General features: G+C 39.2%; 1 protein-coding gene across 6 annotated transcripts in view; it reads left to right on the forward strand.

Moving 5' to 3' along the window:
* Positions 1-25,790, forward strand: part of NR6A1 (nuclear receptor subfamily 6 group A member 1) — a 275,618-nt gene that overhangs the window by 169,561 nt on the left and 80,267 nt on the right. The window contains exon 1 of one of the 6 annotated variants that reach the window (XM_053562763.1): positions 16,237-16,352. The exons of the other annotated variants lie outside the window; for them this stretch is intronic. Within the exon in view, the coding sequence (XP_053418738.1) occupies positions 16,337-16,352 (16 nt within the window). The 5' untranslated portion in view covers positions 16,237-16,336. Of the gene's footprint in view, positions 1-16,236; positions 16,353-25,790 lie in introns of those variants that run through there. 6 annotated transcript variants of the gene reach the window in all.

Consider the following 25,790-nt stretch of genomic DNA (forward strand, 5'->3'; position numbering starts at 1 on the left):
GGCTGGGTTTGAACCCGCCACCCTCCGCATATGGGGCCGGCGCTCTACTCACTGAGCCACAGGCGCCGCCCTGATTTATCTCTCTCTTTCAATTCTCACAGAAATCCTATGGCTGTGGTCCATAGCCAGTAGGTGGTACCAGTACTGTTAACGTCTGTAGCCTATTAGGAACTGGGCCACACAGTAGGAGATGAGCAGCAGGCAAGCCAGTGAAGCTGCATCTGTATTTACAGCTGCTCCCCATTGCTTGTACCACTGCCTGTGCTCTGCCTCCTGTCAGATTCCCCTTTTTCCTGTCTGTTTGTCTTCCATGAGACTGGTCCCGGGTGCCAAAAAAGTTGGGGACGACTATTCTAAGGGATGGGAAATGCTAACAACCTTTTCTTTTCTTTTTTTTTTTGAGACAGAGTCTTACTATGTCACCCTCAGTAGAGTGCTATGGCATCACAGCTCACAGTAACCTCAAACTCTTGGACTTAAACGATTCTCTTGCCTCATCCTCCCAAGTAGCTGGGACTACAGGCACCCACCGCAATACCTGGCTATCTAACAACCTATTTTACAGATAAATTAAGACAAGTTATGCAATTTACTTAAGGTCATATAGCTAATAAATTTGCAGAATCCAAAATTTGTATCTAGATTTAACCCTAAAACTTTCTTGCTTAACCTCTATCTCTTTTTTTTTTCAAGGCAAGCATGGAACAAAGTTTATTAAGGAAGAGAAAGGTAGATTTATAGAATTAGAGTAAGATACAGGCTTATAGAACAAGATATGTTCACCGTAGATAGCTAATGGGCCTCTATTGTTAGGGCAAGTAGGCAAACAGAGGTCCTTAACCTCTCTTTTATATTAATAAAAGAAAAAAATGTTATTGCACATGAGAGAACAGGGACTGAGTTCTAGTTCTAAGATGTCCAGGAGCAGAATAGAAGAAGTTTTATTGTCCCTTGTGCTGAAGTATATATCCCAATCATTGTTATCTCTATTCCCTTTATTCAGCATATTTAAAGGATAAACTGGCAAGAACCTGAGTTCCAAAGCCCTAGGTTGGATAATACATGTATTTCAGAATTCACCAAAGAAGATGAATGAATATACACACTGGCAGAGAATTGATACTAGGGAGCAAGAGCAGAGACCCCTTTCCTCAATTTACCAAATAGCTGTAGGAAGACTTTTGGAGTCAGTCAAGCTGCCAGTGGGGAGTGACAGTGCATAGCCAACACTCCTGGAGTATTCTCAGTTCTCTCACTGGTATATAAACATAGCATTGTATTATTAAAGATAATTTTAGAGTCTGGGCGTAGTGGCTCATGCCTGTAATTCTAGCACTTTGGGAGGCTGAGGCAGGTGGATTGCTTGAGGTGAGAAGTTCAAAACCAACCTGAGCAAGATCCTATCTCTAAAAATAGCTGTGCATTATGGTGAGCACCTTTAGTCCCAGCTACTTGAGAGAGTGAGGCAAGAGAATAGCTTGAGCCCAAGAGTGTGAGGTTGCTGTGAGCTATGCCACTATAGTGCTTTACTGAGGGTGACAAAGTCAGACTGTGTCACCCTCGGTAGAGCACTGTAGTGGCATAGCTAAAAAAAGATACAAAATAAAAATAGATAAGATAATAGAATTTATAAGAAGGCAAAAAGTGGAAGCCTAATGAACACATGTATATGTGAAAATTAAAAAAAATAATTGTTCAAAAAAAAAAAGAATTAGTTACTTGAACTGTATACTTACTCTTGTTTAATCAATAACCCTGGGGAGGGACTATTCCCATTTAACACATGTGGAAGCCGAGCTCATGAATTGAAGTGCCTTGCCCAAGTTTACAAAATTAATACACGTGTATAATTGGTATTTAATTCCCAATTTGGAATTGAATTTGACTCCAAAGCATATAATTTAGAACTACCTGTTTTAGTTATTTGTGTAGATTTATGGATTTCTTGGGAAACTAGGCCCTTTTTTAAAAATCCATCAAACATGATATCAAGTACCCATTTGTGCTAGCTTCTATAGTAGGTTCCAGGAACACAGAGCTGAATCAGACCTGATACCTTATTCTTGGAATGCGTAAGATGTTCCCATGTAATGAACATCTGGCTGATATACAACTTGCACTTCGCACTTACAAATAGAGGCTATTATAAGTAATAGGTAAGTGTACCTATTCCAACTTATATACAAATTCATCTTGAAAACAAACCTACAGAATTTTTCTTGTTCGTAATCCGGATATTGCCTGTACTCTCAGACCCATGGTCTCATGGAAGCAGGCATACAAAAGGATGAAACTGTGGAAGTTCATAGGCTTGAAATCTTTAGGATGGGGAAGAATTGGGGGAGATTTCTTAGAGAATGTATTGCCTAAATTGGCTGAGAATTAAATAATTCATGGAAACTAGCTAGGCAGAAGGAAAAGACACATTTGAGAAACTACACGCAGGGCGGCGCCTGTGGCTCAGTGAGAAACTACACGCAGCACTATTTGTTGAGAGCGTTGGGAATATGAGAAGGGAGAAATGAGAGGGGACAGGGAGCTCGATGAGGAAGACACTTGTGAGCTTGGGAAGGTGTTTATTCTGAAGTCAGTGAAAGTTTTTAAGTAGGAGTAGCATGGTTTTATTTGAGTCTTAAAAAACAGCAAGGGTGGAGAATGGATTAGGGGAGAGTGGTAGGGAGGAAAAAGAAATGGAAAAAAGTAGGAGCTAGCAAGACATACCTGTAAGGAAGTTCTTGAAATAAACCAGATGGGAGACAACAGTGGTGAAGACTAGGAGAGTAGAAATAGAAACTGCAGTCCAGAGAGTTTGTTTGCTTTAATTTTCATAAAATGAACACAAATATATAAAGTAGTACAAGGAACTCATCATCTAGTGGCTAATCCTGTCTCACCCTTGTCCTCTTCTTCCATTTTACCGTGTATTTTGAAGCAAATCTTAGATATCATATTTTTTTGTTAATATTTCAGTATGTATCTTTAAAGGTTTTCTTTGATCTGTAGATTTCTCCTCCATCTTTCTTTTTCTCTTAAAGAGATTGGGTGCTTTGTCTATCTTAAATTTACCAATGCCCAGATTCTTCTGATTGCTTCCTTGTGACATAACTGAATGTGTTCCTTGGAACTTTATAGTTTATTTTAGTTGCTAGATCTAGGGACTTAATCAACTTCAAGCCTATCTAATTTTTTTGGCAAGACTACAGGGGCATTGAATTCTTTTTTTTTTTTTTAATTTTATTGTTGAGGATTCATTGAGGGTACAAAAAACCAGGTTACACTGATTGCATTTTTTAGGTAAAGTCCCTCTTACAATCCTGTCTTGCCCCTAAAAGGTGTGGCACACAACCAAGACCCCACTCCCCTCCCTCCTTCCCTCTTTCTGCTCTCCCCTTCCCCCACCCCCACTGTGTCATTAATTGTCATTGATTGTCCTCATATCAAAATTGAGTACATAGGATTCATGCTTCTCCATTCTTGTGATGCTTTACTAAGAATAATGTGTTCCACTTCCATCCAGATTAATACAAAGGCTGTAAAGTTTCCATTTTTAAAAAATGGCTGAATAAGTATTCCACGGTATACGTATGCCACAGCTTGTTAATCCATTCCTGGGTTGTTGGGCATTTAGGCTGTTTCCACATTTTGGCAATTGTAAATTGTAAATTGACTGTTAGGACAGTCAATTTAATTGTAAATTGACTGTCCTAACAGTCTAGGACAAGTGTCCTTATGATAAAAGGATTTTTTTTCCTTCTGGATAGAGGCCCAGTAATGGAACTGCAGGATGAAATGGGAGGTCTAGCTTGAGTTCTTTGAGAGTTCTCCATACTTCCTTCCCAAAAGGTTGTTTTAGTTTGCAGTCCCACCAGCAGCGTAAAAGTGTTCCCTTCTCTCCACATCCACACCAGCATCTGCAGTTTTGAGATTTCGTGATGTGGGCCATTCTCACTGGGGTTAGAGGTATCTCAGGGTGGTTTTGATTTGCATTTCTCTGATAATTAGGGATGATGAACATTTTTTCATGTGTTTGTTAGCCGTTTGTCATCTTTAGAGAAGGTTCTACTCATGTCTCTTGCTCATTGATATATGGGATTGTTGGCTTTTTTCATGTGGATTAGTTTGAGTTCTCTATAGATCTTAGTTATCAAGCTTTTGTCTGATTCAAAATATGCAAATATCCTTAACCGTTCTGTAGGTAGTCTGTTTGCTTTGGTTGTTGTCTCCTTAGCAGTATAGAAGCTTTTCAGTTTAATGAAGTCCCATTTGTTTATTTTTGTTGTTGTTGCAATTGCCACAGCAGTCTTCTTCATGGAGTCTTTCCCCAGGCCGATATCTTCCAGTGATTTTCATATGCTTTCTTTGAGGATTTTTATTGTTTTATGCCTTAAATTTAAGTCCTTTATCCATCTTGAATCAATTTTTGTGAGTGGAGAAAGGTATGGGTCCAGTTTCAGTCTTTTACATGTGGATTTCTAGTTCTCCCAGCACCATTTATTGAATAGGGAGTCTTTCCCTCAAGGTATGTTCTTGTCTGGTTTATGAAGATTAGGTGGTTGTAAGATGTTAGTTTCATTTCCTGGTTTTCTGTTCAATTCCAAATGTCCATTTCTATTTTTGTGCCAGTACCATGCTTTCTTGACCACTATGACTTCATAGTACAGCCTAAAATCTGGTATGCTGATGCCCCCGGCTTTGTTTTTATTACTAAGAACTGCGCCTTAGCTATACAAAACGTAGAATCATTTTTTCCAAGTCTTGAAAGTACGATGTTGGTATGTTTTTAATAGGGATGGCATTGAATATGTAGATTGCTCTGGGAAGTATAGACATTTTAAGAACGTTGATTCTTCCCAGCCATGAGCATGGTATGTTATTCCATTTCTTAATATCCTCTGCTATTTCCTTTCTTAGGGTTTCATAATTTTCTTTTAGAGGTCCTTCACCTCTTTTGTTAGGTATATTCCCAGGTATTTCATTTTCTTTGAAGCTGTGGTGAAGGGAGTTGTGTCCTTAATTAGCTTCTCATCTTCACTGTTATTGCCATATACAAAGGTTACTGACTTGTGGACTTTGATTTTATATCCCGAGACATTACTGTATTTTTTGATGGCTTCCAGGAGTCTTGTGGTGGAGTTTTTGGGATTCTCTAAGTATAAGATCATGTTGTCAGCAAAGAGGGAGAGTTTGACCTCCTCTGCTCCCATTTGGATTCCCTTTATTTCTTTGTCTTACCTAATTGTATTGGCTACAACTTCCAGCACTATGTTGAATAGTAATGGTGACAGAGGACAACCTTGTCTAGTTCCAGTTCTAAGAGGAAAAGCTTTCAGTTTTACTCCATTCAGTAAAATATTAGCTGTGGGTTTGTCATAGATAGCTTCGATCAGTTTAAGAAATGTGCCACCTATGCCTATATTCTTCAGTGTTCTAATTAGAAGAGGATGCTGGATTTTATCAAATGCTTTTTCTGCATCTATTGAGAGGATCATATGGTCTTTTGTTTTTGCTTCTGTTAATACAGTGGATAATATTTATGGACTTGTGTATGTTAAACCAGCCTTGCATCCCTGGGATGAAACCTACTTGATCACGATGTATGACTTTTTTGATGATAAGCTGTAATCTATTGGCTAGGATTTTGTTGAGAATTTTTGCATGTATATTCATTGGTGAAACTGGTCTGAAATTCTCCTTTTTAGTTGGGTTTTTTCCTGGTTTTGGTATTAGGGTGATGTTTGCTTCATAGAATGTGTTGGGGAAGATTCCTTCCTTCTCAGTTTTTTGGAATAATATCTGTAGTACGGGAATAGGCTCTTTCTTGAAGGTTTGATAGAATTCTGGTGTGAAGCTAGCCGGACCAGGACATTTTTTTGTTGGAAGATTTTTTATTGTTTCTTTAATCTCAGGGCTTGAAATTGGTCTGTTCAGGAGCTCTATTTGTTCCTGGCTAAGTCTAGGGAGAGGGCGTGATTCCAAATATTGATCCATTTCCTTCACATTGTCAAATTTCTGGGCATAGAGTTTCTGGTAGTATTCAGAGATGATCTCTTATATCTCTGTGGCATCAGTTGTTATTTCCCCTTTATCATTTCTGATTCAAGTTACTAGAGATTTTACTTTTCTATTTCTGGTTAGTCTGGCCAAAGGTTTATCTATTTTATTTATTTTTTCAAAAAACCAACTTATTTTTTCATTAATTTTCTGAATGATTCTTTTGTTTTCAATTTTATTGATCTCTGATTTAATTTTGGGGATTTCTTTTCTTCTGCTGGGTTTAGGCTTCGATTATTCTTCTTTTTCCAATTCCATAAGATCTCTTGTGAGTTTGTTGATGCGCTCTCTTTCTGTTTTTCGAATGTAGGCATCTAAAGTGATAAATTTTCCTCTCAGAACTGCTTTTGCAATGTCTCACAGGTTTTGGTAGCTTGTGTCTTCGTTGTTGTGCTCAAGGAAGTTAATGATTTCTTCTTCTATTTCTTCCTACGCCAAACTGTCATTCAACAGAATTTTGTTTAATTTCCATGTCTTTGTGTGGGGTTGATCATTTTTATTGGAGTTGAGTTCCACCTTTAGTGTCTTGTGGTCTGAGAAGCTACAAAGTAGAATTTCAATTTTCTTTTTTGCAGTTTTTGGCCGGGGCTGGGTTTGATCCCACCACCTCCAGTGTATGGGGCCAGTGCCCTACTCCTTTGAGCCACCGGCGCCACCCAAGTTTCAATTCTTTTGATTCTTTTAAGGTTTGTTTTGTATCCTAGGATATAATCAATTTTGGAGAATGTTCCGTGGGGTGATGAGAAGAGTGTATATTCTTTAACTTGGGATAGAGTGTTCTATATATGTCTATCAAGCACAGTTGTTCTAGGGTCTTGTTTAAGTCCCTTATGTCTTTGTTTAATTTCTGTTTAGAGGATCCATCCAGCTCTGTAAGAAGAGTATTAAAGTCTCCTATTATTATGGTTTTATAGGATATCATATTGCTCAGACGGGTAAGATCTGTTTCAAGAATCTGGCAGCATTTAAGTTGGATGCATAAATATTTAGTATTGAAATGTCTTCTTCATGTATTTTTCCCTTGAGCAATATAAAGTGACCATCTTTGTCTTTTTTGACTTTAGTTGCTTTAAATCCACATGTATCTGAAAATAAGATTGCAACTCCTCTTTTCTTCTGAATTCCGTTTGCCTGACAAATTGTCTTCCAACCCTTAACTTGGAGTTTTAATTTGTCTTTTGAAGCTAGGTGTGTTTCTTGCAGACAGCAAATGGATGGCTTGTGTTTTTTAATCCAGTCAGCCAATCTGTGCCTCTTCAGTGGGGATTTCAAGCCATCAACATTTATTGAGGTAATTGATAAGTGTGGTAGTGTTCTATTCACTTTATTTTGTGAGAGTCCATTGCTTAGCTTTATGTAGGGGCATTGAATTCTTAAGAAGATATATACTACTCTGTTCTCTATTCTTGTAATATTAGCTGCAGTTGATGATCGATGTCTAAGATCTATTATTTCATAGTAATACTCTAATTTCAGTATTTTTTGTTCACTTATTAACCAGAATGCTTCTGTAAAGAAATTTTCCACAGCTGTTTATTATCCTGTGGTATATAATTCATCTAGGAAAGAGAGGAGAAACACTTGAATTTCCTTTTATTTAATGATTTTCAAAATGATGTAATGGTTTGCTAGAATCCTTCAGTGGTGACAAATCAATTATTTTAGTGTCATTAACTAATGGATTTAAATATTTGTGTTTCAGTTAATTATAATTTTTTTTAAGGATGTTCAAATTGTCCTATCTTTGGTTATATCTCATCAGGGTGGCTGCTTCAGGAGCTTTTGAGGATGTAGAAAAGATGGGCTCCATGACAGTTTGAATTTGGGTGAAGTTGAAGAGGAGAAAGGAGTTAAGGAAAGAGGCCCAGGTTTTTGACTTGGGTGTTTGATGTCATTCACTGAGCAGGGAGCCCAGAAAAAGGAGTAGATTTTGGCTCGGTGCCTGTAGCTCAAGCAGCTAAGGTGCCAGCCACATACACCAGAGCTGGTGGGTTCAAATCCAACCTGGACCTGCCAGTTTATAATGACAACTATAACCAAAAAATAGCCAGGCATTGTGGCGGGCACCTGTAGTCCCAGCTACTTGGGAGTCTGAGGCAAGAGAATCGCTTAAGCCTAGGAGTTGGAGGTTGCTGTGAGCTGTGACGCCATGGCACTCTACCCAGGGTGACAGCTTGAGGCTCTGTCTCAAAAAAAAAAAAAAAAAAAAGGAGTAGATTTTAAAGGCAGGAAATGTCTAGACATGTCTAAAGTGCTTAAGATGGATGTATCTAGGTGGAAATGCCCAGAAGGCAGTTGGGCTTACGGATGTGAGGCTCAGGCAAGCAGTCTGTGACTCCAGGAACCCGGATAAGCCTCAGCTGCTTTGTGTAGTTTACTCATTGCAGCAGTGTACATTATGTCTTGTTTGATAAACATCAATCCTTTTGCCGGTAAGAGGCAGGTTCTACCCTAAGAAAGACTACTGAGCCCCCATTGGCTTTTCTTTTCCTTGAGCTTTCTTATCCTTAGAGAGTCAGGTTCAATTTCTAATGGCATAGAAAAGATAGAGTTGGTGTAGGTAGGATTGCCACTTGCGAGTTGGCAACTGGTCCTGTTGGTTTTCAGATTTATTACACCCAATCCCTCAATTAGAGGAGAGCTCTGTGTATGGGTAGGGTTTACTGGAGTTGAAACTGGGGCTAGGAGAACTGGTTTTGGCTTTGTAGGAATAGCCTAGGGCAGTCTTTTTGTGAATATTTGTGTTCCTGAAGGATTTTCTTTCCCTTTCCCATATTACTGCTCTCTGAAGCAACTCCTGTCCTTTTTTTTCTTCTTTCAGTCAATATATGTTCATTTGAACACCTAGTTTGTGTCAAGCACTGGGAATACAATGGTCAGCAAAAATATGGGGCCTTCTCTCACCCTTCTCTCACATAAAGCTTGGCATCTAGTGGGAGATAAATATGTTGTATTATGTTAATCAAAAGATCACCAGCAATATGTGAATCCACACTAATATGAGAACCCAGAAAATATGATGTATCAGTCAAGAATCTTTTACTACCAGTGCTAGCCCTTCATTGTTAGAAGATTTAGTGTCAGGTAGGCTTATAAATAAGAAAATATATATATGAATAATATATACATATTATATGTAAGCGCCTTACATAAAGGAAACTCTGAAGTGGACTTGGTCTAGGGGAAAAAACCTGTGAGATAAGATGAAAGAATTAGAAAATGTGAAAATGAAGTAAAATATGAAAGCACCAGTAACATGTTTAATAAAAAAACTGTACCCCACCCACAAACATATATATCAAGAGCCTTCTGGGATTAATAAACTCAACTCTGGGATATATAGTGAGATAGATAAGGAAGATAGGACTATAAAATAAAAATACTTTGTGATATATAGTGTCATGGTATATTTTAGATATACAGGTAGCACAAAGAGGGAGGTGTGATTTGACTCTATCTGATTCGAGGGATGAGAGAACGAATTCTTAGAATATTTTGCAGAGGAGGTAATTTTTAAATTGAGGCCAGAAAGATGAGTAAGTGGGAGTGGAAGCTATAAGGAAGTAATGAGAAGAGTTACTCCAGGCAGATGGAATAACTTAGCATGTTTGCCCTACAAGTGGGTCGGTTTGGCCAGAGTGATAGGCAGTTATGGAGAAGGGGAATAGTAGGAAATCAAGCCAGAGAAGTCAGCAGGCCTTTGGAGTGTGGACCTTTATACTGTGGGTGCCTGGGAACCATTGACCAGATTCAGTGACATCATGCCACACTCACTGGAGGCATTTTGTCTTGTAGGACTTTTCTCATAGTTCTCACAGAAAACTTAGTTCCTTGTGGGCCAAAGCCTTTCCTGTGTCATCTGACTATCTTAAGGTCAGGTAGATGGATGGATAGGCAAATTAAACTACCTGAGAAGTCAGGGCTGAGGCCAGAGTTTGCCTGGAAACTACTGGGCCTCAAGTGGTCATCCCTTTTAGGAGCATCAAAGGAGAATGTCCATTTATCCTGCCCTTAAGTTTGAGACTTGCTTTTTACTATTTTGATCTTTTTTACTTCAGCTGCATATGTCGCTTAACTGCAGTTTCAGCTATTGCTATATTCAGAGCCACAGTATTTATTTTCGTAAATCTTTGGTCCAGTGTGAGTCTTCATTGTCAAAAAGGTAAACAGCAGGGGTGCCAACAGCCCAACTTGTTTAGACCTCTCAAGAGACTCAGTAGTGGACTGCATTTATGTTTGTGTTTTCTGTATCTGATTCCTTTCTTTTTATTCAAAAGGGACTCAGTGCCCTAGCACAGTGGTTATGGCGCCTGCCACATGCACCGAGGGTGGTGGGTTCAAACCCAGCCCGGGCCTGCTACAACAACAACTGCAACAACAACAACAAAAATAGCCGCGCATTGTGGCGGGTGCCTGTAGTCCCAGCTACTTAGGCGTCTGACACAAGAGAATCACTTAAGCCCAAGAGTTTGAGGTTGCTGTGAGTTGTAATGTCATAGCACTCTTCTGAGGATGACATAGTGAGACTCTGTCTCAAAAAATAAGGAGGGAGGAGAGGAAGAACTGATTCATTTATAATCTGTTCTTGATTTGAGTAGTTTAAAAATTCATGCATAAAATCTTGACTGGGCAATTGCTGGGGTTGTGCTGTGTATTTTTGTTTGTTTGTTTGTTTGTTTTTTGAGTAGAGGTTTTGCTCTGTCACCCTGGCTAGAGTGCTTAGCTAGCTCACTGCAGTCTCAAACTCCTGGGCTCAAGCAATCCTCTTGCCTCAGCCTCCAAAGTCCCAGGATCACAGGCATGAGCTACCTCACTGCTCAGTTGTGAGGTGTTTTTAAATGGAGGAGATGCTTCTTTTTCCAAGTTCTTCAGTTTGTAGCTGGGAATCTTATATAATTATTAAATACCCTACACATATTTAAATTTTTGTGATTGTTTAAAAAATATCTTTTTACAGTTGATTTGCTCAAATGAAGATCCAAACAAGGTGCATATATTGCATTTGGTTGTTACACATAGGACTAGTCTTGTTTTTTTTTTTTTTGAGACAGTCTCACTACGTTGCACTTGGTAGAGTGCTGTAGTGTCATAGCTCACAGCAACCTCAAACTTTTGGGCTTAAACGATTCTCTTTCCTTAGCCTTGCAAGTAGCTGAGACTATAGGCGCCCGCCACAATGCCCGCCTATTTTTTTGTTGCAGTTGTCATTCTTTAGCAGGCCCAAGCCAGGTTCAAACCTGCCAGCCCCCGTGTATGTGGCCAGCACCCTAACTACTGAGCTACCGGTGCCAAGCCTATAGGGCTAGTCGTAAAGCACATCCTGTAGTCTTTTTTGTGCAATTTTTTGGCTGGGGCTGGGCTTGAACCCTCCACTCTCAGTATATGGGGCGGGCACCCTACTCCTTGAGCCACAGGTGCCACTCTGTACGATTTTTTTGAGACCAAGTCTTACTCCTTACTCTACTGCCCATGCTGGGGCATCAGCCTAGCTTACAGCAACCTCAAAAGTCTGGATTAAAAACAATCCTTCTGCCTCAGCCTCCTGGAGTAGCTGGGACTACAGATAGCAGCCACAATGCTCAGCTAATTTTTTTTTTTTTTCTATTTTTAGTAGAGATATGGTCTCTCTCTTCCTCATGCTGGTCTTGAACTCCTGAGCTCAAGGGATCCTCCTACCTCAGCCTTCTATAGCTAATTAGGTTACTCTTCTGCATACAGAATTAACTCCTGACATAGCATTGACTTTATAAAATCTTTTGAGATCTTCACCATTTTACTTGTTCCTTTAGGTCTTGAGATATTTTTCCTCCTTGCCTGCTTGTAAAACTCCAAGCAGGCCAAATGTAGTGCCTTCTATGTGGTATCCCGCTGTAATCTATTGAATTATTTCTTCATCTGTGTCTCCCTGCTTTCCTTACCCACTTCTGAAACTGCACTCATAATGTCATATTGTCATTTATTTTGCACTACAAGTGAGTTAGTATGGAGTGTAGGAAATATGGCTAGACAGGTCAGTAGGAGCGCATTATATTCATTTATGTCACCATGGCCAGCATAGTACTTAGTTCATAGCAAACACTCAGTGAATGTTTAGAAATTGGAGTAAAATCCCCAGTTTCTGGATATTTTAGTTTCCAACTCCGAGTATTTTTTTCTGAACTATGAATTCTCCTTTCTAACTACAGGAATAGAAGGCTTAAGTAGAAATCATCTTTATCATCTCTAAGTATGTTTTTTGAGGTTCCTGTTTTCTTTCTGCCCTCAGAAGGTTTGCTTGTTTTCTTAGATAGACTTCATTTGACTGTGATTTCATTATTACTGTTTAATTGAATTAAACTCTTTCTCTTGCCATATATCTGTATTAAAGATCTGACAAATGAGAACCAGAGTCCTTGGGCCCTTGTTTTTTGTTTTTGTTTTAATCTTTGCCAATGTTAAAATGGAATTTAAAATATTTTTTGTATGTTTCTGATTTTGTAAAATGGATAGAGGTCCCTTTCTTTGAGAGTGGTCCCATGGCTTTCACTTTGAATTGGACTTTCACTGAAAGCTTTTAGAAACAAAGCTAAAATGATTCTAGTGATCATGTGGCTACTAGAATTGCTATCTTTCATTTTACATTGAAGAACTAAACTTGTATTACTTTTTATTTGTTTTGAGGCAGTCTTCCTCTGTTACTCAGGCTACAGTGTAGTAGCTCACTGCAACCCCAAACTCCTGGGCTCAAGTGATCCTCCCACCTTAGCTTCCCAAGTAGCTTGGACTACAGGTGTGTACCACCACCATACCCAGCTAATTTTTAAATTTTTTGTAGAGATGGGGGTCTTCCCATGTTGCTAAGACTGGTCTGGAACTCCTGGCTCCAAGCAGTCCTCCAACTGTAGCCTCCTAGAGAGCTAGAATTACAGGCATTAGCCATTGCGCTTGGCTGCTACATCTTGATGCCTCTTTTAGTGCCCAAATCTGCAGCCATTGAAAGCTTATATTTGAATAAATAAACAGATTGGAAATGGTGTTAAAATGACTATCTTAAAAGAGCCTTTGCCTTTTTCTGTCCTTAAGATATGTAGTATAATGAAAGAAATGAAAGACTAGGATATTTGATTTTCTCAGTTGGTCTTATGACTCATCTGAATCTTCCTTTCTTTGCACCTCAGTTTCTCCATCTTCAAGATGAAAGCAGAACCTGTCTCTTGCTGGCTAACTGAGATACTGCCATTTATAATTTGGACTCTGATAGATACGCAAAATGCAAATACTGCATATATTTGGACATAGAATTGTATTCATCTATTATTTTCTACATTACAAAGCTACTATTAAGTATAAATGTTATTAATTTTTTGTTTTTTTCTTTCCCATTTGAAAATTCCAGGATTCCCCTTAATTTTCTTTTCTTTTATTTCTTTTTTTTTTTTAAGAGACAGAGTCTCATTTTATCACCCTTAGTAGAGTGCTGTGGAGTCACAGACAGCTCACAGCAACCTCCAACTCCTGGGCTTAGGCGATTCTCTTGCCTTAGCCTCCCAAGTAGCTGGGACTACAGGCACTCACCACAACACCTGGCTATTTTTTTGTTGCAGTTTGGCCAGGGCCAGGTTTGAACCCACCACCCTTGGCACATGGGGCTGGGGCCCTACCCACTGAGCCCCAGGCACCCTTTTTTTTTTTTTTTGAGACAGAAACTAAAGCTGTCACCGTGGGTAGAGTGCTGTGGCATCACAGCTCACAGTAACCTCCAATTCCTGAGCTCAAGTGATTCTCCTACCTCTGCCTCCCAAGTAGCTGGTACTACAGGCGCCTGCCACAAGGCCCAGCTATTTTTTGGTTGTAGCCATCATTGTTGTTTGGCGGGCCCGGGCTAGATTTGAACCCACCAGCTCAGGTGTACGTGGCTGGCACCTTAGCCTCTTGAGCCACAGGCACTGAGCCTGTTAATTTTCTTAAATGATTTTTCTCTTCAGTTGTTTTTAACAATCTTACTGGAAGCCATAGTTAAAATTTAAAGTTTGTCTTTTGCATTCATGTGGGCAGTGTGATAATATTCACCTTCACTTCCCCCTTCTTCCCATTAGAGACTATAAAAGGCTTTCAAAAAAGCCTGTGGGACTGAGGGACTGAGGGGACTGAGAATGCTGAAGAAATATGGCTCTATATCCAAAGGCAAGTCTTACTTGTCTTAAACTATGTTAAAGATTTGTTATTGGATTTATGGCTATATCAAGGATTATAAGTGAGATCTACCCTTTAAAAAAATCAAGATCAATGCTTCAGTGTTTTGTTTTGTTTTGTTTTTAACAGACAGAGTCTCCCTTTATCACCCTTGGTAGAGTTCCATGGCGTCATAGCTCACAGCAACCTCCAACAACTGGGCTTAAGTGATTCTTCTGCCTCAGCCTCCCGAATAGCTGGGACTAAAGGCACCCACCACAATGCCCAGCTATTTTTTGTTGCAGTTTGGCTGGAGCCAGGTTTGAACCCGCCACCCTTGGTATATGGGACTGGTGCCCTAATCACAGAGCCACAGGCGCCGCCCCTCTGCTTTTGTCTTGATATTAGGAATAGACTAATAGCTTGTTATTTCATCTTTTTGTCCAAAGGTTGGTGCAATAAAATAGAGACTTACTGTGCCTCTGTTGCATATAGGTCCTGAGTTCTGTCTGATAAACCTGTTTCCTTCAGGCAGACAGAGAACTGCTCTTGGAATAAGTATTTCCAATTGAATAGCTTTTTGTAGGCAGACTTTTCCCTTCAGTTTATTTTCCCTCATTCTATTTGTAGTCACTTTACTAAAATTATTTAAGATCTACATTAAGTTCCATAGGGACTAAGAAGAAAATCTTTGTTAATCTCTTATGTGGTAGGGGTGGGAGCAGGAAAGCTGGTCAATATATTTATGTTGTGGTAAGGTGTGTGATAGCACTGGCAGAACATTTATTTTTAGACAAATTACAGCCTTTTCTCTTCCTCTAAATCATTGGTCACTTTCTGGTTAGGGCCTGCTTTGTAAGATGGCCCTAGGCTCTCTACTGGTTAGAAAAGCCTTCTGGTAATGGTGGTAGCAATATTTACCATTCAATTATATGGTTGCCAAATGACAGATTCTATCCAAACCCAAGAAGGGGTTCCTTTTTCCTGGAATACTGCTGTAAAGTGTGTCTGGCCTTTAAGTTATTTCCAAAGATAAATTAGAGAGGGGGGAGAGTTCACAGAATGAAACACTTTGCACAGTTAAAAAGCATTTATGCTCAGAAATCAGTCTATTTGGGCCATTTTCAGTAGAACTTGCTTTTTCATTCTGTCCTGATAATCTGAATGGATAGCTGAATGTTTGACATCACGTGTCATTAGCATATGGCTCAGATTTGCTGGCCTCTGCAGCTTCGCAGCAAGTTGTGTGTGTGTGTACACCAGTGTTGCACTCTGCTGCATGCTGCTGGTATGGCTCATGAATTAGGGAGGCCAGAACATGACGATTGCTTAAGATCTTAGGAGTTTCAGAGGAACGAAGCAAGAAGCTTACTTTATAGGTGTACATTTTGGCTGGGGGTGGGGGACGAAATTTCTAACCTTTGCTTTCTAAAAGTATTCTGCAGACCTGGTTTCCTTTCTCCATATTCTTTCAAACTAGTATGTAAAACCAGAGTATGGAAAGGAAGTACTAAAGTGAGCCTTGCAAACCTAACTTCACATTTTAATTTCCTCAGAAGAATTTGCCATGTCATTGTTTATTATAATGACAAAATGCAGGGAATCCCTCTCCTCCCCTTCCCAAAAATACCACATGGAACTTTTGTTTTTTTCTTGGACCAAAGGTTTTAGCTCTAAATTTCTAATCCAAAGTATAGAAGAATATAGTATAGAATAGCTCTTAAAAAAAAAAAAGAAAGAAATACCTTACAACTAGAACCCTTCTAAATTAAGTCCTCTCTGCCTTTTAATTTTAGGATCTCAGTTTTAAGAGTTTCTCATTAAATGGTTCCCATAATAGTTTTCAGAGAGACATGCTAGGCATTATTGTTAACTAAAGAAAATAAGTCTATCAGTTCCACTTAGATAACCTTTGGTAATAAACGAACTCCATACACACTGTGACCTTAGCGCCTGAACTTTGTAATCACATGACCAGCTTGTAAACTGACCTGTGAGGATTGTCGTAGTCCGGCTTAGAGAGAGAGAAATTGACCAAGTGTCGGAAGGGTGGTCATCAAGCTAGACTTGTCCTATAATCTCTGTGTCTTCATGGCTGCAATAGAACTTTTCAACAGACTCCGAGAAGCATGAAATGGAGACATGGGAAGGTAAGGGAGCTGTTTAAATTTGGGCCCCAAGTCTAAGGTTTAGAAATTTTCTTTCAAGGTTTAGAGCAAATAGTAGCCTTCAGGGAGAAAGGAGGCAGTCCACAAACAACTGTTTTTTTGGGTCTTGTTAAAATTCAGCCAACAAGTTTTCGGGTACATAGCAGCTGCTTTTAAATGTTTTGGAATAGATAAAAGTATCAAAAGGAGAACTGTGGTAAACTGATTGTTATGGTTGATGTTTTTAACAGAGCTGGAAAAGGGAGAGTGAGTTTAAATTTTATAGTGACTTGAAAAAAATTTTAACTTCATTTTATATTCCAGTATGGAGGCAAAGTTCCCATTTTAAGCAATTGTTCTGTTTACCTCTTAACATAAGTTGTTTATATTTTAAATTCCTTAATTCAGTTCACTATCTGCCAAAGCTTTATTTACTACTGTTAATTATAGGTAGAATTGGGGTCATGAGGCCACTGATAAGGCAACCTCATCCTCTTTGGGGGAACTTACATACTTTTTACAGTTTGGGGTATAAGACTAAGCCATTGCTAATTTCTTTTTAAGTAGTTTATTTTTCAAATTTGTAAATTTTCGGTATGTGTATATGTAATTAATAGTGGCTAGTTATACCTCATTTATTTAGGATAGGCTCCTACTTATGTGAGAAACCTCAATATCCCACTGCTTTATTATTTAGGCCAAGAAAGACTATACAGCTAAAGGAACAGCCTTAAAGATTTGTCATGTTTATAAAGTACAGAGTCTAAAAGTTTGATTTGTTATAGGCAAACACTACTGAGCTGCTACTAGAAGAGTTTGTAACTCTTTGAAACAGTTGATAAATTTCTAGGAATGGCTCTAACCCTGTGAAATAGCTAGTCCTGGTTAAGCTTCCCCACCCCTTGCAGCATGGCTAACATCTGCCGGAGGCAGCTTTGCTGTTTCATTCTCACTCTGGGGATATACCAGAAAAGTGGGACCCCTCTCATAATAGCATTCTTCTTTATGATAACACTAGTTTTCTTACTCCCTTGTATGTCAGAATCACGTCATTGGTTTTTATTGTGAGTTAATAGAAACAAAAGAAGTTGTAGAAAATAGCAATTGCATATAAGATCTGTTATTTTTATTTTGAACAGTGTCATTTGCTTGTTCCTATACGCACAGAAATTCTTTGTTAAAGTATTCTGGATATACTAGCTTTTCCAGAAAGGAGTAGTTTAAGAGGTAATATTTGCTTTGGATCCATTGGACAGGAGTTTAAGGGCAGTCAGGGGTACTGGAGCAGTAGTTACATGAATTTGAAAGGTGTGAATCTAGAGGATTTAGGTTTTCTTCAGATTTTTTTTTTCAAACAGCTTGAATCTTTTAGTGATATGTAGTCCACTAGCGCTGAATGAAGAAAAAGGATTGCACAGAAAATTCTTCTCCAGTTCATATTTAAGTATTGAAACTTTAATTTTTCTTAGCCGTTCCGTAACTTATGATACCAAAACAAGAATTTTCCTAAAACAAGGAAGTCAATTTTAAATTTTTCACTTGAATTTTCCATGCAAAACTCTTGTAAAGCAAAATGAATTATCCCAGTTGAAGGACATCTTTGGGAGCTTAAAAGGCAAAATCAACTACTTACAAAAGAGGTCAGTGAAAACGCTACTGTAAAAAAAGCTTTGCCTGGTTTTAGATATTGGGCCCTTGTCCATTTAAATTAACCTTTGTCACAGCTGGGCATACAAATGTTTTGTTTTAGTTCACTGAGGGTTAACTCTATTCAGGCTTTCACTGTGGCAGGCCTGATCTGTGGAGTCATACAATCTGGTCTTTCAGCCCTGCCAGTCGCTAGGCAGGAAGTCTTATTTCTTAAGCTATCTTTCAGAATGGGGGGTTGGGATTTGGAGAAAGGTGGGGGAAGGGCCTTGGAGCATCTGTAAGGATCAATAACAGAGAGAGAGCACGCTGCAAGAGAGGCCATTGTGCACACTTCAAGATAGATGCAGCCCTTATGCATGGCCCCTGCCTGGCAGGACAGACACCTAAAACCAAAACAATGCCACTGAATGAATTCTCTTCGGGAAATTAGATTTTTGCTTAAAGGAGAAAAAAATACTTGAGTGCCTTTTCAATGTTTGGGAATATTCTCATTCTTTAACATGCAAAGATTAAACAAACCCCACTAGAAATAACTCCAAATTGATTTTTAAATGCCTTTTGTCCTCATGCTAATACTGTATTGAATTGGAGAGAGTGGTTATTTTGGTCTTGGTCACATGCGAGGAAGCATTAAGTAATCTTTTTTCTTTTCTCTCTCTCTCTCTCTCTCTCTCTCTCTCTCTCGCCCTCTCCTTCTACCCCCTTTTCCTCCTCTCTCCTTCCCTTTATTTTCTTCTCCCCTCCTTCCCATTTCCCCCCTCCCTTCCTTCTTTTTTCTCTTCTTTTTTTCTTTTTTATTCTAACATTTGCTTTATCCTGTTGGTTTCTGAGGCATCATTATGGAATGAAATAAAACGAAGATTTGTTTGAGATTTGAGTAACACATGTTTAAAATCCCTGTCCTAACAGCTGGTATTGGCTCTTGAAACTTAAACTGAACTAAACAGATGCTCTTAGTGTATGATTTTGAGATCATTTGAAACAGACTTGTAGTTAAGCAATCTGTAAAAATCATAGATTTTATTTTAAAATGCACTGAAGTTATAATATGCCACATCTTAATGCGTATTGTATGGATGTTAGAAAAAAATACTTGAGCTTGGGAAAGTGAGCAGTTCCAATGAAACCGATTTTAAAAGCATTACCAAATTTGCTGTTCTTTAGCTCCTGTCCAGATTTTCATTTTTTAAAATTCGCTTTTCCAAAGCCCAACTGTAACATTCCTGTTTTACTATAACCTTTCCTAGAGGACTAATGCAATAATTCAGTAGGTACTTGTATGATGCGAATTCTTTAGGGCAGTTGGATGGAGTGATGGAGTCCTTGCCACCTCTCTTCCACTAAACCTCCAAAGTACTGATGACAACTGATGGTAACAGCTGAGAAAAATGGAATCATAAACAGCCTCTAATATTCTTCTCCCAATTTGAAATCTTTCAGGAATAAATGCCAGCCAACTGGGGGTCCATACTGTGATTTATAGACATACAAATGAAATAAAGAGAGGGATGGGGAAGAACTGCATTTGAAATTAGCTGCAAGTTTATTGTAGGCTTCTTGAGTTGAGACCTGCCATATTCTACACAATTTTGAGGCTAGGGAGAAAACTTAGACACTTCACAGATCGTCTGGATATTTTTAAACCCATTTCTAACCCATACACTTTTTCTGGAGAAAAATTATGCATAAAAGGAAAATCTGACTTAATCACCACACCACAAACAGTGCCTTTTTGATACTATTATTTCTGCCTCTCTGATACATAATAATTTCATATTATCATTTAAACCAAAAGATCAGTTCTTTTAAGGGGTTATTTTCCTGAGACATATAAATATTATTCACAAAACCTGAAAGTTTAGTTACCATTTACATTGTATTAAAATGGGGTATGAAACCTACCATGACCCTTTTGAACAATGTGGTCTTTAATGTGTATTAGGGAGAGGGCCTACTGAAGGAAAAGCCATAAAAGTCTTCAGGGTTCAAGATGAGGTTGGGATTTTGGCCTATTGCTTTTGTCATTTTCACACACAAACATCACTGCAATCATGTTTGATTTAGCATCCTTCATACAATGAGGTGGGAGAACAAAAGGGTATCAGAGGCACAAGTATGGAAACGAGTCTCCCTCCCCCCACCACCAGTTTTTTCAAATCATTCTTTTTTTTTCTGTTTCCGTGCTACTAGGGTTTCTTTTTAAGCCAAGTAATTAATCTGTTTGCAAGAATCTTCTTTTTTGCGTGCCTCAGTAGTTTGCTTGGGCAGGTAAAAAATGAGCCACAACATCTCAAGTATTTTTTTTGACCATGTAAAAAGTGGTTTTCCAAAAACTTGGTAAAAATACCATAAATATTGCTGTGGTCATCCTAAAAGTAAAAACAACACACACACAGGAAAAATGCATCTACCCCTATTTCAAAGTTGAGAGTTTAGGGGTATTTCCCATGCACAGCTGTTTTACATATTTTGAAAAGCCTGATAGATGCAAAGGTCATTGCTAACTCTAACAGGGTCTGGACGCTTACACTGTGATCTGAGGACCTTGCATTAAATTAGGATGAGAAGCATAGAAGGCAGGAGTCAACTTGCTGGTGGCTGATGGATTGTCAGTGGGGCCAATCAGAATTCCTGTAGGATTTTTAAACCATTAAAGCAAAAAAAAAAAAAAAAAAAACACACACACACACACACACACACACACACACACACACACACACACACACACACACACACACACACACACACACACACACACACACACACACACACACACACACACACACACACACACACACACACACACACACACACACACACACACACACACACACACACACACACACACACGCTGCTGCTTCTGCTTCTGAACAGATCCCTTGGTCTGTATGGTAAGGAATTGTACCCTGCTGCCCAGATGGCTACAGGCTTCCTAGTGTAGAGGAAGGAGGAACCTTATCAACCTGATTCTGTCACTTGGCCAACTCACTTGACCTCTATGAGCCTCAATTTTTTCATATTTACAACCCAGGATAGTAATATTATCTATCTCACAGGATTGCTGTGGGGATTAAATAAGAGAACCTCTGTCAGAGTGCCCAGGGCATGCCAACATAGCTTGAAATTGAAGTAAGTTTCAAAAAGTAGCAAGTTTAGGGAGGAGAAAATTTTTAGGTGAGCCTGTGATTGGTGCTGTTTATGCGCCAAGTAGGAAGGTCTCTAGGGAGTGCCTCTATTCAATAGGAACAATCAGGGAGAGGCCCTTTGGAAATTTAGCCTTGAAAATGCTGTATAACCAGTGAGGCAAGCTATTGAACCTTCTCCAGACCTAGAGTGAATTGCTGTGCTAATACACGTATGCTATTCCTGTGCTAGTGAAAATTAGTAATGAGTGGGTCATTATGAAATTTATAACCTTTTCCTTACGGAAAGTCTTTTACAGTTGTGTTGATTTGAACAAAAAAAAAGGAGAGGAGATGGGCACTTAAGATAACTGAGACCTTAAATCATAACCAGCAAAACACAGGTAGTCAGTCTAATCGCCTATGCATTGTGGTAGATAAATAAATGCAAAGACAATTGCCATGACATGTTTAATACCCATAGCTCCTTCTCAGAAGCTTTACTATGCAGTGGTAAAGTTGGGAATGTTGTTAGCATGCAAATTATTGCCTTGTTAACTTTGGAGTTGTCAGTCTTCCTGCCTTCTGGGGATTGAGGGGTTATATCAATGCCCCATTATTCCAAACACTGTATATAAAATTATTATGCAGCCAACATTTGTTGAGAATTTACAATACTCTAACTCCTAAGAGCACAGACAGAATTCCTCACCTGAACTACAGATCTCCATTTTTTAACTATGAAGAGGAAAAAACAATTTAGTATTGCTTAACAGATGTTGAATATTCAACACTTAGAAAATGGAGTTTTTGAAGATGATTAAAGGCAGAGGAGGAGCATATGGCTGCCAAAGCATTATTCAAAGCTGGCATTAGGATTTATTTTCACTTCAGTGCCCTATATTTATTTGCTTTTTTATTTATTTATTTTTTTTGTAGAGACAGAGTCTCACTTTATGGCCCTCGGTAGAGTGCCATGGCATCACACAGCTCACAGCAACCTCCAACTCCTGGGCTTAAGTGATTCTCTTGCCTCAGCCTCCCGAGTAGCTGGGACTACAGGCGCCCGCCACAACACCCAGCTATTTTTTGGTTGCAGTTCAGCCGGGGCCGGGTTTAAACCCGCCACCCTCGGTATATGGGGCCGGCGCCTTACCGACTGAGCCACAGGCGCTGCCCTGCTTTTTTATTTTTTACTGTGACCTATTTGCTTTCCAAATGTGTGGTTGCAAAATATAATGTTTAAATGTTTTTCTTAACATGGTAAAGCTGGGGGTCGGAATTGTAATTGGAAAAAATATGGAATGACTTTAAACTTCATTTTTCTATTTCTGTTAGCATCCTATTCACCATTAGCAGAAAGTTTTCCTTTCTCTGAGATTTCAGGATGTGGCTGCAGTATACTGGCTACAGCAACCTAGCTTTGCTTTTCAAAGGAGTTGATAAGTTATAAATAACTTATTAAATATCAGGTGTACTTATTTATGGTATAACCACTGTAAAGAAAATTTATATTTTGGACATATAAAAAGAAAGAAAAAGAAAAAAAACACTGTCCCAGTGAGCATTTAATTCCGCACATGCACACAAGTCGGTATAGAAAGAAAAGGTGGGTAAATGAAAGGCTTGAAAAACCAACAGGTGGTAGTCATGTTTTGACTGTGGTCATTATTATGAGTATATGAACATATACATACTCATATGCATTTATGAGTTTTTTATTTTATGTTTGCCACGGGGTTATAAGAAAATGGTCTCTCTTTTATTTGATTGATGGCAGGATAGAGAAAGGTAATGATGTGCCACAATTCTGTCACTGGATATACCACACCATTGTTTTAACCATATCTTGTATTATAATGGTACTTTAAGAAACTAACATCACACTGTGCTAAGATTCTGGGTTCCTTTCAAATATGTAGAAATTAATTTTCTCTCAGCCCTCCCCCTCTCATCCCCACATTCCTTTTAGAATCATATGGGGAGAGAAGTACTAGTTTTATAAAAGTTTTAAATTGATCCAGTGCCTCAGGGAGGAAGAACCTTTGGTTTTGATTGCTACATTGGCAAAGTCCTGTGAGTGTAGCATGCGAAAGAGTGCTCATTTGTACTGTTTAGACTTCTTTTTTTTGTTGTTGTTGAGACAGAGTCTCACTTTGTCACCCTTGGTAGAGGCTTGGCATCACAGCTCACAGCAACCTCCAGCTCTTGGGCTTAGGCGATTCTCTTGTCTCAGCCTCCCGAGTAGCTGGGACTATAGGCACCTGCCATAACACCCAGGTATTTTTTTTTGTTGTTGCAGTTTGTCCAGGGCTGGGTTCGAACCCGCCACCCTTGGTATATGTGGCTGGCGCCCTACTCACTGAACCACAGGCGTGTGGCTGTGTTTAACCTTCATAATTTGTGTTTAACCTTCATAATCTGTGGTCTTAGTGATGAGTGCAAACGGACATCAGCATTTGTTCTGAACATTGTTATACTCATGTTATGAAAGCACTTTTTGACAAGTGGGATGGGAATGTCCAGTAATGCCTAAGTCTGTATTTGGGACCCATTATACTAAATCTGATCAGAATTCTAGAGAAGTGGCCCATGGTAAGGTAGTGTGGCAACTATATTTTTCACCTTCACAGAGGTTTCACATAAAGCATGCTAACTGGTCTCTCTTTTACCACTAGTACCTCAGAACTATACAGGGACCTAGGCTTTGAGCATTGGCATGAGGTCTCTTGGCTGACCCACCAGTTTGTCATCTGGAGTTCTTATAAACTGTGTACTTTAGTTTGCAAACAGAGAAGCCAGAGGTGTACCTCCGAGATATTGAGGGTTTGATTCCCGACCACTGCAAAAAATCAAGTCACACAAAGTTTTCGGTTTTTCCAAGTGCATATAAAAGTTATGTTTATATTATAGTCTATTGCATGTGCAGTAACTTATATCTTAAAAAAACAGTGTGCATACAATAATTTAAAGGTAATTTATTGGTAAAAAATGCTAAGGATCAGCTGAGCCTTTAGTGAATTGTAATCTTTTTGTTGGTAGAGGGTCTTGCCTACATGTTGATAGCTGCTAACTGATCAGGGTGGTGGTTACTGAGTGTTGAGGAATGGCGGTTACAATTTCCTTTTTTTTTTTTTTTAATTATGCAGAGTCTTAACTCTGTTGTGTGGGCTAGAGAGCCATGGCCTCAGCCTAGCTCACAGCAACCTCCAGCTCCTATGCTCAAGCAATCCTTTTGCCTCAGCCTCTCTAGTAGCTAGGACTACAGGCATGTACTACCATACCTGGCTAATTTTTCTATTTTTAGTAGAGATGGATGGAGTCCCACTTTGCACAGAATGGTCTGGAACTCCTGAACTCAAGCAGTCTTCCTGCCTTGGCTTCCCAGAGTGCTAGGATTGCGGGTGTGAGCCACTGCCCCCACCCTGCCTGTGAAAATTTCTTGAAATAAAACAATGAGGTTTGCTACATCAGTTGACTTTTTATTTTATTTATTTATTTTTGGAGACAGAGTCTCACTACGTCACCCTCAGTAGAGTGCCATAGCATCACAGCTCATGGCAACCTCAAACTCGTGGGCTTAAGTGATTTCTCTTCCTTCAGCCTCCCAAGTAGCTGGGACTACAGGCACCTGCCACAATGCCTGACTATTTTTTTGTTATAGTTATCATTGTTGTTTTAGCAGGCCTGGCCCCGTTCGAACCTGCCAGCCCCAATATATGTGGCCGGCGCCCTAACCACTGAGCTAAGAGCACCGAGCCATCAGTTGACTCTTCCTTTCCTTCTTTTTTTGTTACATCAGTTGATTGTTTTACTTACTTACTTATTTACAGAGTCTTACTTTTTTGCCCTTGGCAGAATGCCATGGCATCATAGATCACAGCAACCTCAAACTTCCTGGGTGCAAGTAATTCTCTTGCCTATCCTCCCAAGTAGCTGGGACTACAGGCGCCTGCTACAATGTCCGGCTACTTTTAGAGAGGTCTTATTCTGGGTCAGGCTGGTCTTGAACCTGTGAGTTCAGGCAGTTCACCTGCCTTAGCTTCCCAGTGTGCTAGGATTACAAGCGTGAGCCACCGTACAAATACATGATGGCTACCTTAAAGGTTATATACCCTATTGCGTTCATTAAAAACATAGTATCCAAAAAGGAGTGGGAAGAATGGTCTCCCTTTCTGTCCTGTACTTTTTAAGCCACTGTAGATTCTGAGTATCATGTTTTCAAATGGCCCTTCCAAGCAAGAACATGTCCAGAGGGGAAGATGACCAGTGTGATAAGGGGAATGAAAATTATGTACTATATAAATTAGTTTTTGAGACTAGGGGTATTCAACTCTAAAGGCTCTTGGTGGAAAACTGTTGCAGGTTGGGCAGCATCACAGATTAAATTAAGACTATAGCACATTTTGTTACAGGAAGTCCTATTTTAGCTTCCAATAGTGAGCTCTTCATCACTGGTGGTATTCCAGTTTATATAAGAAAGTTACTCTAAAAATACAGTTAATAGGAAACATTAGATGAAGTTAGTCATGAACTTTTCTAAGGCTCCATTCAGTAATATTATGGTTAAGTCTAACTTCTTAGTCTTTATATATTCTTTCTGCCACCTCCTGCTTCTGATCAGAGAGGTAGCTAGTAAGTTTTACATCTGGAGAGTATCTTGAAACTC

This window comes from Nycticebus coucang, chromosome 2 (assembly GCF_027406575.1).
Source record: "Nycticebus coucang isolate mNycCou1 chromosome 2, mNycCou1.pri, whole genome shotgun sequence".
In the NCBI taxonomy this organism is placed as follows: Eukaryota; Metazoa; Chordata; class Mammalia; order Primates; family Lorisidae; genus Nycticebus; species Nycticebus coucang.